The 26,056-nt window shown below is 34.3% G+C and overlaps 1 protein-coding gene across 1 annotated transcript in view; it reads left to right on the top strand.

Annotated features, from left to right (window-relative positions):
• The window catches only part of toc (toucan), a 226,117-nt gene that overhangs the window by 102,452 nt on the left and 97,609 nt on the right, over positions 1-26,056 (top strand). The window contains exon 3 of the mRNA XM_070644259.1: positions 5,766-5,866. Within this exon, the coding sequence (XP_070500360.1) occupies positions 5,766-5,866 (101 nt within the window). The remainder of the gene's footprint in view (positions 1-5,765; positions 5,867-26,056) is intronic.

Genomic DNA, 26,056 nt, shown 5'->3' with positions numbered 1-26,056 from the left:
TAGATGATTAATTATAAGGGACTTAAAGGTCCTTAAGAATGTTTTATTAAAGCTCTTAAAGTCAATTGCTTGAGATGAGCTAGGTAAACATCTGAAGAAAGCCACAGGAAATAGAGTAATAGTGGACAATCTTTAATTTTTCGGGACACATCTTGGTGGATAGCCTCGACCAAAACAGTAAAAGGCATACGATTCATGGCTTATCTAAACATTTTGGGTGGCACACTAATGTCAGGCTGCATATCATTGACATAGAGTGGCATTAGCAGATTTTATGGATGCTAACAAGTATTACTTATTTACATCTTTGGCTAGTGACCACGAGAATCCAATGCTGTGCTTAAGAAAAGTCTAAAGCCAGCTCTAACATTCGAAACCGGCTTAAAATTCATAATTTCATACCTGAATCTTCAATTTCAACATTTTCTACTTCTACCTCTCCAAATTAACAAGATTTATGCCTTCAAATGCAGACCATCCAACCCAAAAACTTCTCAAAAAGAAAATTGAAGGCATTATACCCTTCAATATACCCAAAAGTTCAATTTTCTTCTTAAAATAAACCAAAAAAAATGATCAATCGCATTTAAAATTCAATAAAATTTATTTTTCCGTCCCTAAACGTAATCAAACTTAATTTGTTTACCGTACTCAGCATAAAAAATTTTCCTAATTAATTTACTTACTCAACCACTGAATAAAATCAAGAGCCACGTGGAACAGCTGAACTATGAAGAAGACATCAAACCACAGTAAATTCAAATGAAATGCCAGAGTTGCAAAACAGACAAAAACCGTACAAATTCTTAATAATTTGTATGGATTTGTAAGAAAAACCATACAAATTATCAAGAATTTGTACGGTTTTCGCCTGTCACAGGTGCCTGTTTTACAACTCTGGGAAATACCCGCATCAGACACAATGGCAACAAACTTGTTTTGGGTCAGCAATAAGAAGCATACTCAATGTCCATAAAATGAATGTAAATCCTTTAATTAGTCTGAGGCAAAGATCACGCAATTTTTATGTCTTGTTGACATAAATTTAGAGCTTAAGCTGAAAAGTCTAAAAGGTCATCGGCATGTCATTTACTAATTTAATAAGTCGAATCGATTGTTGGGGTTGGATATAGAATGAAGCACGTGGATTGTGACAAGATTGTGATTTGAATCTGTACATGTGGATTGTGGTGGCATTGTTGTGTTGACGAGTGCTTGGTATGGTTTATAGTCAAGGGTGTAGTCAGAAATGATTAGAATGGGGTATGGCAAATGTGGGACTCGAACCCACGTCCTACGATTTTCGGTCGCATTCTTCTACCGCTGAGCTACTGGAAGTTCTTTGAGAACGGAGCAAAAATCACGAGCACATTTGAATCTCGAAACAAGCCATCACGGAGCCTTCAGAGCAACTTCACATCATACCGTTAATACGGCGATGTGGCAATCCCTAGTCCAGTGCTTGACAACCTTTTATTTTTCGAGGCACACCTTGGTGGTCAGGCTCAATCGAAACATCCCACACGGCATACGGTTCAGGACATTTTCAAAAATTTCTGGCTGTACACTAGTGTGTCCTGGCACACAGGTTGTCCATCACTGCCCTAGTCAGTCCATAGTCATTGCAACATAAGTCTAGGCAATTGACTCTACATTATCAGAATGAATCAAAACAATAGACATTCCTGTGTCTCATTTATGTCCCCAATCCTACTATCTTGTGCCAATTTCTTCCATATCAATTAATATCACTTACGATAACAGCACTTAATTACCAGAAAGCCATTCTCATCAAATTTATCCAGTTTCTCAAACATTTTCCCGCCCTATCTAAATCCCCTCTAAATAATTAACATTTGATAAATTTTTGCACACCCAAAAAAGTCAATCATGTTGTGCTGTCAGAATGAATTTATGACTGCACATTCGGCTAGGTTCAGCCTCACCTGATAAGTGAATATTTCACATTTATGTGTTTTTATGATAAGAACCTTGTTATCACACAATGGGTAATAAAAAGAAGAAGTTCACATGTTTTACAAGTTCCATTGTTGATGATAAGCAAGCAGGTTATGTGGCATTATTGTGGAATTCTTGTTTATTGAGGCAGAAATCATCAACAATTGTCTGTTTTAATTACTTTATTGGCATTGACACTGATTGGAAAATTTTTGGGGAGAATCTTGATGGTTGGAAGTGGTTTTTGATTGAGGTTGGTCTTGTTACTAACAACTTATTAGATGTGTTGATAGCTTCATGAGTTTTAATTGTCGACGGTCAGGATTATAATACCTTAAGCTTATCATGTCGCTTGATAGAGTGTATCATAATGAAGGAATTAATTTTACAGTTGTGCAAGTTTCAATTCTGCAGGTGCAAAACAGACAGTATGTCGTTGAGCTCCGAACTTGTAAATATCCCTAAACGACAATGATCTTGGTCAACATTGTGCGCCTGTCACCAGGGATAACGACCGAGGATGGTTGCCTGGTGTCTTGGTCAACGGCTGCTGGCCGAAACCGACTTTCCAACTCTGTCTGTTTAATTATATTCCACTCATGCTGTATGAGTCAAAAAGAAATGCGATGTGATAGGATTCGAACTCATTTTTTTAAATGCAAGAGCCTAACTGCGTATCTTAATTATTAGGTCACTTAACCTTAACCTTAATATGGATAATATACGTACATATACAGATTTGTTGGTACAACTCCATTTTGAACGTCGAATCCAATCGACTCCATTGGAGTCAGGCAGTACAGTTCAATTGCACGTTAGGAAATTTTTCAATATTTTTCCAGAAATTCTAACTTTTAGTGATTATAATAGTTCCTTATGTCTAGTATATGAAACCGCAAAGAAAAAATTTTTTCAACCCATGGCTGACGAGAAATAGGGTTTCGAAAATTGGAAAAGTGTATCGACCACTTTTACTAAAAATGCTCTAACTTTTAAGGTTTATAAATTTCAATCAAATAACTTTTATTTAGTAGATATAGCTAGGAACTATATTTATAGCAACAATTTTAAAAATTTCAAGTTCCTTAGTGCCTCTAAAACTTAGATTTATTGAAAATATGAGAATTCTTCATATATTTTTTCACTTTTCTCAGGTCGAATAGTGCCGATTTTATTAAAAGTGATTTTGTGTGTTAGGTACTAAAAATATCTACCAAATATTATAAAAATTATTTTTTTCGACTCCGGTTTATGTAGACAAAAATGGACTTTTTTCTCAAAAAATAGCGTTTTTTTTTCGAGCATAGCTCTAAAATTAGGGTGCATGGTACGGTATATTTTTGCAGTTTTGAATAGTTCGTATGTTATGCTACAAGATTATGGAAAAATATGTACAACTTTATCTGCGCGTTTTCGAGAAAAATGACAAAGTATCTATTTTCTTGCAGCATTTTCATAAAAAAATTATTCTAAAATCGCCTAATGACATTTTATAAGGTAATACATATGTTTATTCAACATTTTATGATAGAATTAAATTATATAATAATGATTCAATTAAAAATTTGAAGTTTTTTCTAACCTAAGCTGGTTGCTTAGCTCAGAAATCTACTAGGTACTCAAACCTCTACTGTTCAGCACTCCTGCAATATTTTTTATTTCTGTCTTAAATTATGTTTAGCTAAGGTCAAGAGCTTTCCAACGATATAAAATACTTATATGTTTAGTCTTATATTAGTGGCTAAATAGTCAAAAGTTTAAAATTTCAATTTTTGGACCTCATTTTTTAAGTCAAATTTTCATTAATTGATGTTTGGGATGGTTTTATGAGATAATATGTAATTCTTTTGACTGCTTGTGACTTAGAATGATCAAAAGTATTGATAAAAATGTTTTGGGCTCATCCCATAGTGTAACTGTGGACTTTGGACCTACGGCCATTCGATGAGCAGAAAATTTTTTTATATCCTCTTTCAGTCATTTTAGGTCATAATCAGTCAAAAAAATTACATATTATCTCATAAAACCATCCCAAACATCAATTAATGAAAATTTGACTTAAAAAATGAGGTCCAAAAATTGAAATTTTAAACTTTTGACTATTTAGCCACTAATATAAGACTAAACATATAAGTATTTTATATCGTTGGAAAGCTCTTGACCTTAGCTAAACATAATTTAAGACAGAAATAAAAAATATTGCAGGAGTGCTGAACAGTAGAGGTTTGAGTACCTAGTAGATTTCTGAGCTAAGCAACCAGCTTAGGTTAGAAAAAAACTTCAAATTTTTAATTGAATCATTATTATATAATTTAATTCTATCATAAAATGTTGAATAAACATATGTATTACCTTATAAAATGTCATTAGGCGATTTTAGAATAATTTTTATGAAAATGCTGCAAGAAAATAGATACTTTGTCATTTTTCTCGAAAACGCGCAGATAAAGTTGTACATATTTTTCCATAATCTTGTAGCATAACATACGAACTATTCAAAACTGCAAAAATATACCGTACCATGCACCCTAATTTTAGAGCTATGCTCGAAAATGTCGAAAAAACGCTATTTTTTGAGAAAAAAGTCCATTTTTGTCTACATAAACCGGAGTCGAAAAAAATAATTTTTATAATATTTGGTAGATATTTTTAGTACCTAACACACAAAATCACTTTTAATAAAATCGGCACTATTCGACCTGAGAAAAGTGAAAAAATATATGAAGAATTCTCATATTTTCAATAAATCTAAGTTTTAGAGGCACTAAGGAACTTGAAATTTTTAAAATTGTTGCTATAAATATAGTTCCTAGCTATATCTACTAAATAAAAGTTATTTGATTGAAATTGATATAAACCTTAAAAAGTTAGAGCATTTTTAGTAAAAGTGGTCGATACACTTTTCCAATTTTCGAAACCCTATTTCTCGTCAGCCATGGGTTGAAAAAATTTTTTCTTTGCGGTTTCATATACTAGACATAAGGAACTATTATAATCACTAAAAGTTAGAATTTCTGGAAAAATATTGAAAAATTTCCTAACGTGAATTGGAGTCCAGTAAAGTTTGATTTCCGGAGTCTTGTCAAATTTGGCCGTCAAAATAGGCGAAACTTAAGCCAAAGTAAAATAATGCTTGATCAAATTGCAAAAATGCTAAGAATTTCAGAAATTGTCAAGTTCAAATCTAGATCATTGTGTATTGGGGATTTCAACTGTAACGAATTGAGGGATACCCTATAGGTACAAGTCAGGAGCGCATTTAGGATATCTCGAAGTCTCGGTCTCGACAAATTCTCTAAACCTAGACCAAAAATTGGGAAGTTCCTGATTGACTTAGCATTGAGAATCTTTAGACGCAACCATTAGGGGAGCCATTGCGGGCACGTCCGATTACATCTAATATCCCTAACCACGCAATATAATGAGTTGTGCGCAGCAATTTATTTTTCGCGGCACACCTTGGTGGTAAACCTTCATCTAAACCGCAAACAGCATACGGTTAATGCCACTATTGTACCACAACACACAAGTTGCGCACCCCCTGTAATAGCTCATCAACAATAAAACATTTATCATCTATTATTTAAAATATTTATCATAAATACTAAGAAAATAGTCGTGACATAAGCAGCACGTCGAGATTCCACAACAAATTTTTCGTAACCTCCAAGTTACAGCAATTGCCAATTGTCGTATAATATTTTAGTGATACATTCATAATAATAATGTCAGTTACTGCTAATGTGCCAATTTTCTTACAGCAAGCACATTGTAATCATTATCATGTTGTTTACTTCTATTTACAGTGGACGAGCACACAGCAAAGACAGTCACCAAAGTTCACAGAGCGATCTAAGTATGAATGGAGCTGCTGCATCACCAAAGATAATAAAGAGTTCATCAACACGTGAGTAGATCTTATTTTTTTTGGGTACTTAATTAAAGGAACTGCGGATATAAATTTGATTGTATTCAATTTTTTTATTGGATCTACAAAATCCACGACTGTACATCCAAAAAGTGTAAAGGCAGTTGCATAAATTTAAGGGGTAATAAAAGTTATATCCAGTGATTCTAAAACTGTTCATCGCATGTAGTCTGACTTGCCGCTAGCTCAACATAGTTACACTTGATATTTTCGATGCATTTGTTCCTGCATGGTCGGAATAATGGTCGATGACATGGCGTGCATGGTCGATATCCTGGTCTTGCTGGCTTCCAACATGGTTGAGCTGGCGTGTCTGGTCTTCCTATATGATCTGATGTATCTCCAGCCATCATCCAAATCCCAAATGGTCCACGACTCTGATAAGCACCAAATGGTCGACATGGTCCGTATGGGCGACCAGCATAACGACATGATCCACTTAATGGCCATGGACGCATTTGTCCCATTGGTCCGTTGTTTTTTGGACAGTTTAAGCCATTACGTCGGTGACACTTGCGGGGTGGAAAGGCTCTCTTGAGGTAATTTTTACGCTTGAGTTGGAACTGCGATGGACCATTGATGTTCCATGGACCATACGGGCCGAATGGGGCTGAAAAGGTAGAAATTAATGGTTGCTTCAGTGCCAATCTGGTCCACATGCTTACCTCTGACCGTATCCGTCGGACAAGATTTAAAGCAAGGTTTCTGTGGATGAGTACAGGTCGACCAACATCCACACTGCGCATAAGTCGTGCAACACTTCAAATCATCTCCAATCGGTCCAGCAGTTACCTCAGGATTCATTCCAGACGGCGTAAAATCTTTGTCACAATCAAGTCTAGGCGGACATTCAGGAACACATACAACCTTGCACTTTTTCTTACGCTTAGAATTTTTACTTTTTCTTGGAATTTTACAGTCATTGCACGAACAGAAATCTTGCGTCTGTTGCATGAGCTTTGAGCTCAGCGGCATCTTGCATGTTCCATTACAACTCATACTGGCTAGTTGAAATGGATATAAAAGAATTTTGAAAATAATAAAGAAATTTTTTTCGGGCGACGAAAAGAAAAATTACTATGATGATGATGGTAATATGTTTACTACGATTGATGGTGATTAATGGGTTGGGGTTTATGTTGTTTTGCGAATTTTGTGATTTTTGGAAGGGATTTGTGGATGGTTTGGGAGGGGAAAGACATTTATCTATGGGGGAATTAAGGGTAATTGATGGGGATTGATTTGAATCATTTTGAATTTTGAAAATACGTTAAAAATTTGAATTTTTAAAGTACGGTAAAAGTTCAAAATTTGAAAATTCATTAAAGCTTTCAAATTTCAAAAATACGTTAGAAATTCAAATTTCAAAAATAAGTTAGAAATTTTTAAAAACTTTAAATTCAAAATTTAAAAAGACGTTAAAAATTCAAAATTTAAAATTACGTTATAAATTTCTAAAAACTTTAAAAATTCAAATTTCAAAAATACGTTAGATCTTCAAATTTAAAAAAAAGTTGAAAATTCAAATTTCATAAATACATTAAAAATTCAAAATTTAAAAATACGTTAAGATATTAAAATTTTAAAAAAGGGTAAAAATTTCAAAATTTAAAAAAATACGTTTCAAATTTCAAAATTTTGAAAATGTGTTAAATATTTAAAATTTTAAAATACGTTAAGAGTCAAAAATTCAAAACCTTGTCACAAACAAAAAAAAATTAAAATTTTGAAATACGTTAAAAAGTTATTCAAATTTTTTGAACATCCAAAAACCAAAATTTTAACAAAATTCAAATTTTCAAAAGCCGTTAAACCATTTTTCGACTATTTGCCCATTTTCTGCATAAATTTCATTGATTTTTTGATAAACATGACCCAAAATACTTCTCAACTTTCAATCTTGACTCACTTCTATCCACATCCATTAAGGAAACAAAAGATCGCATACATCTATATGCGCAAATTTACACACGAAACATGAAAATTCTTTTCTTCTTTTCGCAATCAATCAACTGGATTTGTATTGTATTAATGAACGAAATTATTGACTCATTTATCATTTGAGCAGCACAAACATGAAGCATGTTATAACTTAACTTATTTGCCATAAATGTTTGAATTTGTGATCTTTCATCGCTCGATTTGTATTAAAATTAATTGAATTAAAAATGAAAGTTGATACAAATTTTAAAAGTCTTTTTGGTCTCTTTTGCGGAATGGATTGAGAAGAAATTGATGGATGGTTAAAAAGTCACTTTCATGCATTGATAAATGAATCGACAGATGAAGGAGATTGGCGTGCTGTGCAAAGCTATAATTGCGAAAGAGATCTTTGAATATATAATAAATGTGGATATAGCTTTCGCCATTTAGTTCTACATATAATGATTAATTCATCGAAGAACTTTGACAAATGACAAGTGCAATGGCTGGCATATCAAGTGCGTATCATGCTGGGGATGGAATTTAATAGAAATTTAAGTGATTGACACTGAAATTGCGTATTGCTTACTGCTTGTTGATAATGGAATTTGCTTGGAGCTTGCTTATGATGCTTTGCGCTGAACTTGAAATGCTTTTGATTGCTTAATGCTTATGATGCTTGATTGGGTATGATCGGGTATTATCGGGTATAATCGGATATGATCGGGTATGATCGGGACTAATCGGATATAATCGAGTATGATCGGATATAATCGGGTATGATCGGATATACTCGGGTATAATCGGGTATAATCGGGCATATTCGGGTGTAATCGGGTATAATTGTGTATAATAGGGTATGATCGGATATTATCGGGTATAATCGGGTATAATCGGGTATACTCGAGTATTATCGGATATTATCGAGTATACTCGAGTATGATCGGGTATGACCGTCCATACCTTAACCCAGATTTTCTTATTCTCCATCCAAAACTCAATAAAATCTCAAATTGACCATAAAATATGCAAATCAATAAAAGCTACATCGACATCTCTTTAAATGTGCTAATTAACTGTATGTGCTAATTATCGCTAATGAATTCTCTTCATCTATGTCTTAGACATTTTCTATTATGTTTGTCAGCTTGTGACATAATCCATTTGAATTAGCGCCAAAATGCCTAAGAAGACAACAAAGAATTCAAAAAATGTCAGAAAAGAAGAATTCCGACCTCAAAATAAGAGCTGACATTAATTTTACATTCTGAATCAGTAAGGCACATAAAGTATTGGTAATATAATAATATGCAGCACACCCAGCATAAACAGAACTCCAATAAAAGTCCTTCCAAATCAATACTAAAAAAATTTTTATATTCAAAAAACGAATTCGCGTTGGTTTTGGGTAAGAAGACTTTTATTGCTGAGCTGAAGTAAGGAATGGAAATGATTTCAATTTGAGCCAATTTATGATTCATCAAAAAAATTATTGGATTTAAATTTGAAAAGAAATTTAACGAACTTTTTATGTTTGAAATTTTTTTATGGTAAATTTGAATTTTAGAGCTTGGTTTATGCTGCTTTTTATGGATGTTCAGACTGTAAAAGCATGAATTCATGAACTAATAGCTGAAACATTTTAAAATTGTAAAAAAAAATGTTAAAAATTTAAAAAAATTTTGACCGTTAAAATTTAAAAAAATTCTGACCGTTAAATTTGCACTCAACTCCACATCTGTCCCAATTAAGCAACTGAATTGACACAATTCAAAGCCATTCTAATTAAAAATAGAAGTCCAACAGTTTTATTGTCAAATTGGAGTCTCGTTCTCCCCAATAAAAAATCTAATCAATTCATCTCATGCCGTTCATTCAAATGAGCAATCCTAACAGAACTTTGCAAATCACACTACTCAAAATTCACTTCATTTCACATCCAATCATCTTCTTCTACAAAATTAAATTTCAAAAATTCATTCCGATGTTTCAGGTACAAAACAAGTCAGTCGATAGACTATTTATAAACATCATCATGCTGCTCACATACATACTCCATTCTAATAGTCAAGTGGACTTGAATATTTTTTCATTTTTTTCATAGTTATTTTGCATTTTGCATCATCACAAATGGGATGTATGTAGGTTAGCGTCTATCAGACATCACATGCACTGTCAGCAGCACGAATATCGTAAATGTACTGTAGACTGATGCTCGAAAACAGTTTTTTAGGAGGATAAAAATAGTCAATATTGTGAAATTTTTGTGAATAATCATTTATTTTAAGAGATTGAGTCCAGCGTATTGGATGTGGGAGTTTTAGGGAATTTTCTGGATAGACATTAAATGAAAAATGGGATTCTATCATGTGGAAAATTGTGCGAAAAGCATGAAACAGATGTTTAGGATTGACAATAGATTGCAAAAATCTCATTTTTGGACATGTTTGCTTAGTTTTTAGCGAGAAAATTTGATTTTTTGAAAAAAATTCTTCACTTCGAGTTTTTGTCATCAATTTTTGACTTGATTTGTCCATGAATCAATGATTAAATGATTGATAATAATTTTAAACAGCGGAGCAAAGACATTTCTATTTGTTTTGACCATAAAATGCCAAAAATATCATTTAAGCACATGTTTGCTTAGTTTTTAGCGGGAAAATTTGATTTTTTGAAAAAAATTCTCCACTTCGTGTTTTTGTCATCAATTTTTGGCTTGATTTGTCCATTAATCAGTGATTAAATGATCAACAATGATTCTAAACAGCGGAGCAAAGACATTTACATCTGTTATAGCTTAATTTAAACGATGAAAACCATAATTTTCACTAAAATTCAATTTGTAAACAAAAATGTCGGAAATTTTCAAAAACCAAACGTTACTATGATCAATTTAAATACTTTAGATAGACACATCATAAACCAAAAAGCACTAAAAAATCAGACTCAACAACAACAAAAAACAATGTTAATCAAGATATACAGCACAGATCTCCCAAGAATAATCCGTAACACATCATTTTTCAAAATCCACAGACACTTGCACCGTTTCTATGTTAAATTTACATAAAGTAACAGCATACAAAAAGGCAGCATAGAAAAAACAACATGTCCATCAACAAGCAACAAAGATAAATAGATATATCTACATCCAAAACATATGAAGCAAACTGAAAATAGTAGAATCGACAACAAAAAAGAATTGCAATTGAGCAATAGTAAGACATACAACAGATGAATAGAATTGCTTTAAATATTTGCATAATACATTTTTTTGAGCTTTTAGCAAATGAAAGAATTGTGCATGCCACAGGGATGTCAGATTATGAAATGCATACCATACACAATACAAATTGCATCCCTGACTGTACAGAACAACGACAAAAAATAAAAGTATGCATCAGCACTCTCCTTCCAAAGAAATAAACACGAGCAGTACAAGAAAATGCATTTAATTGTGATGCTTGCTGCTGCATTTGCTTGCTTTTTTGTGATAATTTCCTTTTCATTGCTACAGCTTCTTTTTTGTGCTTCGCTTCATCAACATGCTTTTTGCTTATTATTGATTTTTTTTTCACACAGTGCACTTTTTACATGCTTGCTGCTTATCAATATGTGCTTATGGCAGCGAGAAAATGAACTTTTTTTTATCCTGATTCGGAAGTGAAACAGCAACACATAATCATCGAAATGTTTTGAATATGCTTTATAGTTTGCTTGTTGAGGTGATGGTGGGATGGGTTGTGGTGTGAAGTGAAGGTGATTATGAGGTTATGGGAAATAGGAGGAATGAGAGTTTGTGACGTAATATGGGATTAATATCGATTTTGATGCTTGTTATTGGATAGTATTGTATGAAAATGAAAGGAATTTGATGTGTTGGGAATTTGGCTCTTATGGGAATCGAACTTATGTCTTTAGAAAAGTAAAGATTCAATAAAATGCAGTTTGTTGTCGAACAATTGAGTTTAGGAGGTTCGAATCTAATTCTGGCAGAGTTCTCAATATATAGTTTTGATACTCTAACTCAGAGTTGGCATGTTCGTACCAATTAGCGCACAATCTTCACCTCATTGGCCTGGACTAAACATCGGCTTATCCTCAACTACGGCCGCTGCAAGGTACCCAACGTCGGCTGTTGTTCCCGATGGGCACTGTCCGAAAGCGATTAGATACCGACTGCCGAGGACAGAAGGTCACGATGGACATCCGTATTCCAACTGTACTCTTTAAGCTTTAAAATTCACCGAAAATCACAAGATTCCTTCAAAATTCTCAACCTTTAAATTCAGCACACTCAGTTCATCCACACCCATTAAATCTCAGCAAAAAGACTCTCAATAAGCCAACATAAAAGACTGAATCAGACTCAAAAAAAATCTTTAATTTATCAAATCCATTATCTTCAACAAAAGACTCATTTTGAGTAAGCAAAAAGTTTGCATCATCAATCATATTCGCCATGTTTTAAGAACATCTAGCATAATTGAATTGAGCTGAAAGATTTTTTTTTTTTTTGATAAATTTATCATCAATATGCTTGAATTTTAGTCTTTAATCTTGAATGTGGAGTTGTTCGTAAATGAGGTGTGATGAGTAGAGTCTTAGTTGGGTTTAGTCGGGTTTAGTTAGCCTTGGTCGGCTTTAATCAGCTTTAATCGGCTCTAGTCGGCTTTAGTCGACTCTAATCGAGTCTGGTCGTCTCTAGTCGACTCTTTTCCGCCTTAGTCGTCCTAAGTCAAACTTAGTCAGACTTATTCGGCCTTAGTCGAACTAATTCGACTTTAGTCGGACTTATTCGGCTTTAGTCGGACTTATTCGGCTTTAGTCGGTCTTTGTCGGCCTTATTCGAACTTAGTCGGATTTAGTCGACCTTAGTCAACATTAATTGGCCTTGAAATCTACTTAAAGCTTGTCATCACTAACAAACAACCCCAACATGAACATTTGTTTATAAATTTCACCAACTTCATCTGTTCATCGTACCTTAACTGAACGAAAAAAATAATTCATTGATGACAGTTTGAGTTTCATTAAGAAAAGAAATAACACTAAAGTGAGAAAATTTTGTATATCCACTCAGAAAGTTGTAAAAATAAGCAACAAAAACTAAGAAGAAACAACATCAAAGGAAGTGAAAAAGAGCTGCCATAATTTTCATCAGCAAGTAAAAATTTTTCCACTTTAAAATAAAATGCGGGAAGCACCTTATGCATGAGAATCGTATATTTATGCGATACATGTTGAGGAAAATGTGAACAGGTGGAAAATTGTCGCTGGGAAGAGCTGAAAGTTTTTTTCCACACAGTTTTTATTTCTCAATTTTTCTCTGTCTTTATGTGTGCATGCAAAAATAAAGAAACAGTCACACATTTTATCGATATACATAGTTAGAGTTTGAAACACCTGGTGCTTCATGCTGATGGAAAAAAAAAGGAATTTTTGATTTGAATTTTTTAGATGAAGTGGGGAATTTACCTTGGGGGAGGGTGGGGATGATTTTGAGTTTTGAATTGAAGGGTTTGTATGGCAATGATGTCTCTGTTAGGTTTCATGGACTAATTTTAGGATAGTTCAAGGTTAGGCTTGAAGTAGAATCGAATATTTTAAGAAAGAGACCATACCAGAGTTAACAAGACTTTGGGGGTTCTGGCTCCAGTGGGGACGTATTTATATAGCCATTCTGCCAACTTTGGTTTTGACGAACTCTGCAGGATTATATCACCGTATTTGCAAAACTAGAATTCGCTGTGTCAACTGCTTAACGCTAAATTGCCTTGACGACCCGGGTTCGATTCCTAATGATGCTTCAAAAATCAAATCGTCGAATTTTTGATGGTTTTTCCAATATTTCTAGTCATACTACAGGGTTTGTGGAGTATTTGATACTGGAGTACGATACTGGACACGTAAGACACTTGCATTTAAGACCTTGCTCCTTTCCTTTACCCTGGTTCCTCCAATCTACCTCTTAATAATTTCTTCACTTTTAAATAGAGCTCCAAGTAACTTTAGTCCAGTATTCCATTCAAAATCCCAGTCGACTTCCAGCTCTGCTTTAAAACAAACCCCAAGAAAAAATTCAGCATGTCATCACCTTGAAATCATACCCTTAAAAAAAGACTCAACAAAAGTAGATCATCACAGCATAAAAAAGCTTAATGCAAAGTATCCACCTTGCGGTAAGCACGAAAGCAAAAAAGACAGCAGCAAAAAAATTATCTCCTTAAAAACACAGCACGACTTTCCATTTCCTTACCTTTTTTTGTTGTTCCTTCTTCGTAGTTTACGATCCATTCTACTACCCTACACATGATACTGTAAAATAACTTGATGATAAGGCATTCATTTAAAGGCAAAATGCCTTAAATTCTCGAGTGAATTTTCATATCCATGACTGGATGTATATCTGAATGAATTCCTTTTTTATGAGTCAAATGGGAATTTTTCATGGTTGATTGATGCTGCTTGTACAAGCATGTATCCTATTCTTTTTTTTATGGTGACAATTGTCCATCAACAAATCTGTTTATTTCCTGACATTATGGATCCATGCCATGTTTAATGTCCTCATGCACTTTTTTATTATTAAATTATTTTCTTTCGTCTCAAATCATGCGTAAAAATGTGCGTGGATGAATTCCGTGCTCATGTATGGGCTTCTTTCATGATTCACGTAATATTGCTACTTTTTTTATGATCCAGGAGGTGTTGATTTTATTGCCAATATGTCATAAAAATATAATTCAGACAAATGGCATGAATGAGATGATATGAAGGGGGTTAGGGAGATGTAGGGGAGGGTGAGTGAGATGCTGGAGTTTGATGACCTTAGCCGTGTCTTTGGATACGCCTCTGGTGTGATTCAGATGGAATTTCAGCAAAAAAACGATGTATAACGATCCACGCTCGAAAATTTTTTGATCAAATTATTTGAGATTCGAACTTTGATTTTCTACAATTCAACATAAATTTCCAATTAAACTTAGAACTTTGACCGACAAAATTCCTTCAAATTAATACAATTTCAAGCATCACATCCTCGAAACCAGTCACAACAAGCCATACTGTGTTTGTGAAAATTGGAAAAATCTACAAAACATTTTTTTTACGATGTCATAAAGCATCTTTTTCTCCATTTTATTGCAATGCACACACCATTTGTAAGATATGTGAATTTTCAAGTGAATTTCTCTCTCTTTATGCTGCAAATGATTTATGCTTTGAAGATTTATATATTTTTCTTCATTCTTTAGTTTAGCCGCCTTTTTACATCGTTTTTCTTAACTTGCTTTCTTATCTGTCTGTTTGTCTGTTTGTCTTGTTCAAATCTTGCGATTGAATTTTCGACCACTTCTACTGCTCCAATCGAGCCGAAATTTATTATGGATGTGTATTCTCGATGACAATGCAATAATCAAGCATTAGTTAATCACAATATAGCTTAGTTATGCTATAATTAATTAATTTTAATTAATTTTTCGTACGCGCTTTACGCGCTTTACGCGCATTACGTACGTAATTTTTACGTAGTCCTTAAAAATTTTATTCTTCAAAAATTCCAAGCCGATCATGAGTTCAAGTCTCAAATTTTCCAACTTTTTTTGTCGCACATTTTCAATTCTTTTTCATACTTTTTTGATAATTTATAATGATTAAAGACAGAATTTTCCATTTTCACACTTTTCTAAGTTAATTTCCAATGTTTTCTTGGAGTTTAATATTTTTCATCACGAATTTTCACTAAAAATTTTTGTTTTATGAAAAGTGTCGAAAAAACTATTCCTTAATTATCAGAAATTAAATTTAAATTAGAGCTCATATATTAATTTCTTGATAATATTAATAATTATAATAATATTATCAAATATTATTACTTAATCAAATAATTACTTTTTATTAATATTATAAATTGCCACTTGTAAAAATACAATAAATATGCTGTGGTGGCGTGATGGTTAGAGTTCAGGTTATAATAAACAAGAGGTCGTGAGTTCAAGACTAGGTATGAGGAGGCTTCCTTTTTCAGCATTTTCTTTTTTTTTTTTGATAATTTTGAGTTATTTAATTATAAAATTCAATGTTTTGATTCTGTACAGGATTCTGTCCGGCCTATCGGTCTAACTTAGTTCTTTAAACTTATGCCAAGCAAAGCTTGGTTTTTATTTGGAAAATTAGTGACATAATTACTTTTAATGCTACTAATTGAACAGAAATAAATCTCAGATTTACGAAAATCCATTTCAAAACAATCAGCGTGGAGTCAAGTGGAGCCCGACACTACTGTGACCTAATAACAGTCGGGCGAACGAAGCGAAGCGAAGTGGAGTCCGACACTACTGTGACCTAATAACAGTCGGGCGAACGAAGCGAAGCGAAGTGGAGTCCGACACTACTGTGATCTAATAAAAGTCGGGCGAACGAAGCGAAGCGAAGTGGAGTCCGACACTACTGTGATCTAATAACAGTCGGGCGAACGAAGCGAAGCGAAGTGGAGTCCGACACTACTGTGATCTAATAACAGTCGGGCGAACGAAGCGAAGCGAAGTGGAGTCCGACACTACTGTGATCTAAGAACAGTCGGGCGAACGAAGCGAAGCGAAGTGGAGTCCGACACTACTGTGACCTAATAACAGTTGGGCGAACGAAGCGAAGCGAAGTGGAGTCCGACACTACTGTGATCTAATAACAGTCGGGCGAACGAAGCGAAGCGAAGTGGAGTCCGACACTACTGTGACCTAATAACAGTCGGGCGAACGAAGCGAAGCGAAGTGGAGTCCGACACTACTGTGACCTAATAACAGTCGGGCGAACGAAGCGAAGCGAAGTGGAGTCCGACACTACTGTGACCTAATAACAGTCGGGCGAACGAAGCGAAGCGAAGTGGAGTCCGACACTACTGTGACCTAATAACAGTCGGGCGAACGAAGCGAAGCGAAGTGGAGTCCGACACTACTGTGATCTAATTCGAGCGAAGCTCGAACTTAAATAATTCGAACGCAGTTCGGACTTGGTTGAGCGAAGCTCACAAATTTTTATGACCTGAACGGAGCGAAGCGAGTGAAGGCGTGAAAATTTTCCGCACCCGTTACAACACTACGATTTATGAGATAATGCTATACTAATCGAGCTAATCGTGAAAGGCTGATTGAAAAACAAAATAACAAACATATTGATATTTGGACTAAAAAGTTGAAAATAAAATACTTTATAAAAAAAAACTTTTTAAAAAATCATCGTTTTTCGCGTGGACTAAAAAGTAAAAAATAACTTTTATTTTGTGCTGTAGAGAAATTGGTTTGAAAGTTGAGACCACCCATGAATTACAAACATGCACCTTGACTTTATCGTATAGTTCTACAACAAAAAACGAGGGCGCGAATCTTTGATGAAGTTCTGATACCAGGCGCCCTCGTTTTTTGTTGTAGAACTATACGATAAAGTCAAGGTGCATGTTTGTAATTCATGGGTGGTCTCAACTTTCAAACCAATTTCTCTACAGCACAAAATAAAAGTTATTTTTTACTTTTTAGTCCACGCGAAAAACGATGATTTTTTAAAAAGTTTTTTTTTATAAAGTATTTTTATATAAATTGTAATAATGTTGCCTCTTTTTTTTTATAGATACTTGAGAATGTTGGCTTTTTATTGCTTATCAGCAGCTTCTATTATTGCTTTTTACATACATATTTGTGGAGTTAAAATAAAAGAATGAAGGAATGAAAAAGAACAAAATAAAGTGAATAAGGTGATGCTTGGGGTGGGGTAGTGGATAGAGCGCATTTTATTGAGATTTGAAGCTCTTACTCATTTAAAAAAAAAAAAAGAACAAAAATACTGGTTCTAGATAAAGATAGATTTAAATTTTTAACTAGTGGGATTTGAACCCAGGATTATATTTTGATTAATAGTTATTCATATTAGATTTGCTTACTAAATTTAGCAAAAAGTGGATTAAGTGAATCTTAGAGCTTGCCAGATCTCGATTTCTACTCGCATTCTGTATGGAACGGTCGAGTCGTGTCATCTCGACTCAATATGACATTCGAGTTAACTCGCCTCAATTTGACATTTGAGTCAATTTCGAGCTCCGGTGCTTACCCTTAATACATATTGAAATATTCCCCAATATTTAAGCCAGCTATAATTTTCTCTAAACCTTTAACTCTACAATCATCAATTTACTTGCCAGACACATGGTTGGAGGACCTTCTGTCCCGGGCAGCCACCTTCTGTTCTGGGCAGCCACCTTCTGTCCCGGGCAACCACCTTCTGTCCCGAGCAGCCGCCATTTGTCCCGGGCAGCCACCTTCTGTCCTGGGCAGCCATCTTCTATCCCGGATAGTCATCTTCTGTCACGGGTAGCCACCTTCTGTCCCGGGCAACCACCTTCTTTCATAGGCAGCCCTTTTGTCCCAGGTAGTCACTTTTTATCTTGGGCAACCACTTTCTGTCTCGAGCAGCCACCTTCTGTCCTGGGCAGACCTCTTCTTTACTGGGCAGCCTCCTTCTGTCCCCAATGGCTGGACCCAACTCTAGCCAAGACAAACTACACCCATAACTCTTCTACCAACCTCAAAATCCAGCACCAAAGAGCATTCTCTTCATACATAGATTAACGGAATTACATGATTCATGGACAATGTAAAACGTCTATTTTGCGATAAAAATGAAAGAATAGAACACAACAGATGAACAACAACAGCACTAATAACAACGTAAAAAACGAGAGATGCTGTATATCGAATTTGTAATGATAAACACATAAAATGCTTATTAAAAATGTGCCGCATCTGAGAAGAAGATGAGAGAGAAATGAGTAACGAGCACAATGACCTATTTCGGTGTATATTTATCAGGGGTTGAAGTCGACTTGATCGATAAAAAATAACGGTCAAAATTTGAAAAAAAATTTACCGAAAAATTTATCGATCAAAAAAATTCACGAAAATTTTTTTCGACAAATTTTTCATTAATAAACCAAGTAAGAAAATTTGTCGATTAAAAATTACATAAAAATTTTTTGATCGACAAATAATTTACTGAGAAATTTTCAACTGCGTGAACATAAAATGGAGAATTTTACAAGACTACAAATGATTGTCAGTACTTTTTTGTCTTTAACAGAATGTATTAATTAAATACAGCCCGAAAAGATCCAGAAATATTATGGAATTGCTGAATTTCCGTACAAAATCACTTATTTTTTGATTAGGTCGTCTATTTTTCAATTAATTGTGCTTCCTTAGTTTGTTTAATTCCATCTTCTGCTTTTACTTACAGTGAAAATTCTCAAAATTAACAAATGTACCTTTTTTCCTTAAAATTCGAACAAAAAACCTCGTATTTTGCTTGTTATTCACTATTGTTCCAATTATCCATGCTCCAGTAAGATTGCAAAGTCTTCATTTGTATCCAAATCGACTAAATTTATTTATTTAATAATTTTCTCACAAAAAAATGTAAACAAACATTTTTTTTGAAAAAAATCGGTAAAAAATAAATTTTTCGATAAAAAAAAATATTTCGATAAATTTGTCGACAAATTTTAACGATAAAATTTTTATCGACTTTTGATCGACAAATTTTTCATTGAAATTTTTTTAACCGATCAAGAAATTTATCGAAAAAATATGATCAACTTCAATCCCTGATATTTATGCTCATCGTCATTGTCAGATCCACACTCTGATCACCAAAAACGCAACCAACTGACAGCATCTCTCATGGTCCATGAAAGACAATATAAATATAGCTTATAAGCATCAGCACCAAAAATTACACACAAAATGAACCGCTATGTACCATGAGCGTAAGTGCTGTGCTGTCAGTGAGAATACGCGAGAGCGTGGAGGAATCAAGAGACGAGAGAGTGGAACTGAATTTAATTGAAAATCTAAAAAATTTATTTGCCTCTCATGTCGACCATAAATGTGGATCATAAAATTACATTTTTCCTGTTTTGTTCTTCAACACTTTTTTTTTTGCGTGTGCTTCTCTGACTACATATTCGCTAAATTGAGAATGAAGTGCTGAAAAGTTTTTTTTTCTGTTTTTTTGCGGTTGTTTGTGTAAAAAAAATTGTGTAATAAATTTCATTTCTGTTCTGTTCCTGGTTATGTGCTTTCATTTACACGATGGGGATGTTCATGAGTGATGTGGATGGGGCAATTGTTGCTTGTAGAATCACCAGCTTGATGGTATCTATGGTTAAGAATGCAACTAGAGTGGTTTAGGGATGTGTTAGGTCTTACTTGATTTAATACTCTTATGATACCTTAGGTATACCTTTGGGGCCTCAGACAAGCATTAGGTGCAGAGCTGGGGTATTAACGTGGGATACAGACTTACCCATGCTGCCTCTCACCGCTCTTTTTCCACAAAACTCATCAATTGACCAGTATTATAGGCAAAAATCTCAATGATTCTTTCCACTGTGCGAGAATAAGGTGCCCCAAGGTACATAGAGTGCCCCAGGGTACATAGAGTGCCCCAGGGTACATAGGGTGTCCCAGGGTACATAGGGTGCTCCAGGATTCAAAGGGTGACCAAGTGTACATAAGGTGCCCCATAGTACATAAAGTGCCTCTGGGTACATAGAGTGTTCCAGGGTACATAGAGTGCCCCAGGGTACATAGAGTGCCCCTGGGTACATAGGTAACCGCAGGCATCCCTGATCAGAGACTCAAATGCACAATGACCCGTCAGTTCGCATAAAACTGTCACATCCACCTTATTTTGGGTTAAAGTCTTCCAGCTTCCGACCCTCCAGTCAATTCTCTTGTTCAGTTTAAAATTCACCTACCCCTGCATTCCCACCTCCCCACTCCCTCCGACTTCCCCATTCCCTCCTGTAAATCATGACATCATCCCTAAATCGCCCCCAATCCTCAATTTCTCGAAAACATTAAATTATGTATTAAATTTTAAAGCCATTTAATCGCGGTTTAACGAAACTTCATCAACAGATATGATTCCATTTTCTATCTGTCTATCTGTGTTATATGCTGTGCGGAAAATAAAGTAAACCACAAAAAAGTATTGCGAGTGACTTATTGTGTCATTTTTTTGTGGGCTGTGAAAATATGTTTTGTAATATGTAACAGAGTTGTCTGTAAGGTCTATGACTTAATAATATTTCGGTGCCCTTTAGACAGCTGTGGAAAATTTAGTTGTTTGTTGTTTGTCTGTCAATACCTGGGGTTCTGGGAATTAGTCTGTAAATTGATGATTTATGGGAGTTCTTTGATTTGTTGAGTATTTGGATTAAGTGATGAAGTGCAGGAGGAGTGTTGTAGGGCTCTGACCTGCCTTAATGTTGGTTTGGATTAGTAATTGATTGATAAGATGCAGTAGACTAAGATTTAATGTGCTGCTCGGGATTCAGTCTCTAATGTGGCTGTCGAAAGCAGCTACATTGCAATAAGAAGGCAACTGATGCATCTGCCACAATTTTCTTAAGCCAGTTCTTCTAAAGTTTCATTAAAAAAATTTTCCCGAGCAGCACAAGATGGGTCAAAGTCCATGTTATGGCTGCCAAGTTAAAGAAATCAACTTTTCTCAATCTAGAAACTAATCAAGCAGAGTTATTCATAATTCAGTAAAGTTGCAGTAAGCCTCAAACATTTTCCCGCCAAAATTCCAAAACCTAACCTAAAAATTAAGTCAATTGTCCATTAAATCGCATTAATTTCTCAAAACAAAGAGATATTTATCGACAATTTTCCAAGCAATTCATTTGCATACTTCGTCATCCAGCAATCTCAAACTCATCACATCAGCAACATCTGCTCGCAGCATAAAACAACATAAATAAATGAGAACTAAAAGCATTATGGGAATTTCGTAATATTTAATTCTTCAAGAAATAAAAGAAATTTAAAAAATATTTACAAGAATCTTTAAAGGCATTCATCACCAACGCATTTCTTTGTGCTTCGCATTCACATCAAGGCATATCCATTGAGAGTAATTAAAATTCTTTTACAAAATGATGAAATAATTTATGCGTGTGAAATTTTCGTTCTCATGAACTGCTCTTAAATTAATGCAGATTATGTTCATGCTGTATCTTCTTCCTTTTTTTATGTATTATTGCGAATGTTAAGGTTGAGAGAAAAAAAAATTACCTTTAATTTGGTAATAGTATTCGTGTATTGACCCGAGTGGGACATTCCGATGGTACTGGCTTGATTGTAGCTTCCATATAAGTCCAATATACATGGTTCTTTGAGGGCACTAGTGTGTTGCGGAGCTAGGAACAGTGTTTTATAAAGCACTGGCATTATTTGGCATTAATTAGGTCTATTCTACCAATATTCCACTAGGACTTTTGATTTTGTAGCTGAGCTGCTTTCCTTTCGTGTTCCTGACTTGTTGACGATTAGTTCCTATTGATGCACTATGTACCGTAGGGCGTTAATAAAGCGGTTGAAAAGGTTTCTGGTTCCAGACTTGAACCTGCCAGGCTATTTCTGCTAGTTTTTAAGGTTCTACCAATTTTATGAACTCACTAGGGTGCCGCGGAACATAGTTTAAGTAGAACTGGTATATAGTAGCATTAATCAATGTCTGTTCCATCAGTATTCCAACTAAGATTAGTGATTTTGTATTTGTATAACTTCATTTCATATTCCTGACTAATTCCTTAATCCAAACACTACCCAGAGATCCTGCCAGATGCTCCAATTTTATATTGGTTTCATTCATTAAGCAGTTTATGTATTTAAATTTTTGAGAATCCAATAATATAAGATTCGAACATCTGAAAAGACACAAATTTGGAAATTCTAGGATTCAAACTTCAGAAAATTCCTAAATTTCAGAATTTATAGGATTCGTACCTACTACTTTCCAAACTCCATACCAAATTTCGACCCATATGCTTAGTCAACTACTGCACAGAGGCTCTTAACTACTAAATTTACTCAAAACCTATCATACCCTAGCATACAAAGAGCATGCTCACATATGTGATTTTACTTAAAGCATGCTCTTTGTCTGCTAGGGATATACAACTCGGGTTCCCCACACATGCACCTTACATACTTGTTAAAGTGCTTTAATAAATTTCACCGTTAATTAAGTAATTAATATTATGGGAAGATTCGCATTTTTTGGGTGGGTGATTAGGAGCTCAACCGGTTGCGTGATTGTAAAGATTAAGTCGACAATTTATTAAGTCTCGGCTGGAGCTTGGTAGTTGTAAGAGGCTTTAATGACCATTTATTATGTGTATGGCTTTAAAGTTGCTTTTAAATAATTAACAAATTTTAAAGCTGAGTCTTAAGGCACAGAATGTTCGTGACAATTTCGTTAATTGATGAATTTAGCGACTAATTTTCAGAATGTCTAGTCATACCTTGCATCTAGAATCCAAAAATTGTAATCCAAACCAAAACTAACTGGATTTTATGACCTCAAGAACCGCTTGATACCCAAAAAATTGTCTCTAATGATAAATTACCTTCTCATGTCTTACAAATCTGATTACAGAATAAACAAGCATCATAAGACCTTTACACATCTCATTTCATGAGAAATCTCGATTCTCCGCTTTAATTGAGAATTTCCACTCAAGAGAGTTTCTTGCTCTGAACTCAAAGTTAATAGAACATGAAAAAAGATGTATCCATACATATAATTTAATGTTGGCTGAAATGACTGAATGAAATAGAAAAAAAAAATATATAAAAATTGCTGCTTTAATGGATATGCTTTTTGAAATTAATTTAATATGGAACAGTGGTGGGCAACCTGTGTACTGTGGTACTTCCTTACTTACTTACTTACTTAATTCGATGGCCGTACAGATCAACTGTGATCTATGACTTCCCTCAGATGTGGCCTAAATCTGGTTTTATCGCTGGCTTCAGCCTGCCAATTGCCAATACCGTGCACAGTGCCGTGGTACACTAGTGTGGTACTAAATTACTTTGGACATACCATGAACCTTTAAACCCATAGAGCTGTCGATAGGGATAGTATTGCGCTTGGTATCGGAAATTGGCATGTGGAATCCAGCGATATAGCCAGCTTCAGGCGGCTCCTGTGGGAGGTCATGTATCACTACTTATTTGTACGACCAGCGATGTAATTCAGTATCCCATAAACCCTATGCTATGTACAATTCCAATTAAGACTTACCAACACTTATTTAGTGTCGCGGCACTAAAGTTCCCCACAACTGCATACAGCATATCCAATTTTAAATAGCAAGTGTTTTGATTTTAATCAAATTATTAATTTCATTTTTTCGGTTAAAAGAGATTTTTTTGAGTAGGGGGAGAAATGTTCATTGATTATTGTGTAAATTAAATAGACACAAGTGGAATGATTTGATGTAAAGAAAAATTGTTTCATAATTAAAAAGTGCTTTAATTTAGATTTGATGGGGATTGATTGTTAATGGAGGATTACAACTATGTATGTTGTAATAGAGAAGCTGAGAGAAGTAGAGAAGCTTGATTAAGGTTTCTAATGTTAAGGAGGGTGATGGGGTCCCCCTAATGGGCAAAGAGCATGCTTTCGTGAACAATACTACAGAAAGACTACAATACTACCTAAAAGCGGTCTCTTTGGCTCTTGGAGGGTGTTTTTGGTGAGAGGCTAATGATTCAAACAATGAAGCACTTGAAATTGGTCAACTGACAAAAGAGAACCCAGTTTAGACGCCAATGGAGTGAAGCCATTGATCACAGGTGATCTGTACGGTCAGATAAAGTTATAGATAAAATTATAGAAAGTACTTAATGAAGAAAACGTCCGTGGTCATTTTAAGATAAACCTGAATTCTGCTACAATATTGTCTCTTCTTCGATCTTTTTCGGATTTTGACTAGGCAATGGGCATGGATAGTATGTACTTGTTTATTTTTAGGAGGAATAGGGTTCATAAGGTGGAAGGATCAAGTTTTAAATGTTTTGTCTTGGAAATTGAATTATTTTGGACAATTTAACACAAATTTTCAAGAGAAGAGGGACAAGGTTCAAATAGTTCATTTTTTGGGCAACCTAGTAAGTTAATGATACTTTATTATGCCCCTGTACACCCCAGTTTTGAAGAAATTCAGCAGTTAACAGGAGTACAAGTCTTATACAGTATATATAATCATTTGATGAATGATTCTGCGAAATTTGGGAATCGAACTTGGTTTTCCTGGATATATAATATCAATTCTCTAAATTAGATATTCCCTAAACCCTAAAATCCGTCTTTTCTGGCTATATAAATCATTTAAAAAGTCCAAATAAAATAGAAACAGGTCAATTCACATTTAAGTTTTTTAAATTTTTCAATATTTATTTAAACATTCTACATACTTAATCAAAAAAAGTTACATAACCCCAACCATAAACCTTTCAGTTCCCACACACACACATACCAAAAAAATCCCCATAAATTATTTTCTCATCAATTTCAATTAACAATTTTTCCTCCGTCCTCAGCATGAAAAACTCCATTCAAATTAAATTAACAATAAATTAAAATACACAAAAAAATTATATCAAAAAACCTGAATAAATTTCATGCTCATTTAATTTTCATTTTTATGCACTTCCAATGCTATTCTCAACATATACTCAGTCTCTCAGTTTATGAGCATGAGAAAAAAAGAGAAATATTGAGCATTAAGCTGCGCGACCTTCTCACCGTCGATCACTTTGTTTTCATTTCTTTTATTTTTCGCTCTTCCGTGCGCAGTTTTGGTTTGATCGTCGTGCCGGTTATGTCGAGAATTGAGTCTCATTTCTAAGTGGAATAGATGAATATAAAGCAAATTTACAGCTCGCAAATGCTGTGAACAAAAAAGTGAATAAACAATTTTTGCGATTGCGTACAGAACTTTTCGCAATGAGAAATGTGTCAAAACTATTAAATTATAAACTCCAGTAAATAAAATATAAGCTATTAGTGCCACTTGGTCACATCATTCGCCCGTGAAAAATTTGTAAACAGATATTAAAGAGGAATCATGAATATATAGGATATATAAATTTAATCGCGAAAGCGAAAGAAATGAAATTTTTGTGTTAATTATAGAGATTATGGTTTTGTTTGTTTGGTGCTGATTGTGACTGGATATGATGATCTTGAGTTGGGGTTTATATCTAATTAAATGGCTATTTTCTTAAAATTAGGAAAATAAGACTTTAATTTTTAGTCTAGCTTAATTGCTAGAGTTTTACAACTAATCAAGAATTAACACCTTTGTCTAGGGATTTCAATACCGGACCAAAATCTCAA

The sequence above is a fragment of the Chironomus tepperi genome, unplaced genomic scaffold (genome assembly GCF_022539635.2).
Source record: "Chironomus tepperi strain 1889 unplaced genomic scaffold, CSIRO-AGI_Ctep_v1 contig_337, whole genome shotgun sequence".
Classification (NCBI taxonomy): Eukaryota; Metazoa; Arthropoda; class Insecta; order Diptera; family Chironomidae; genus Chironomus; species Chironomus tepperi.
Note: the sequence above shows the minus strand (reverse complement) of the source record. Positions and strands in the feature narration are given on the sequence as shown.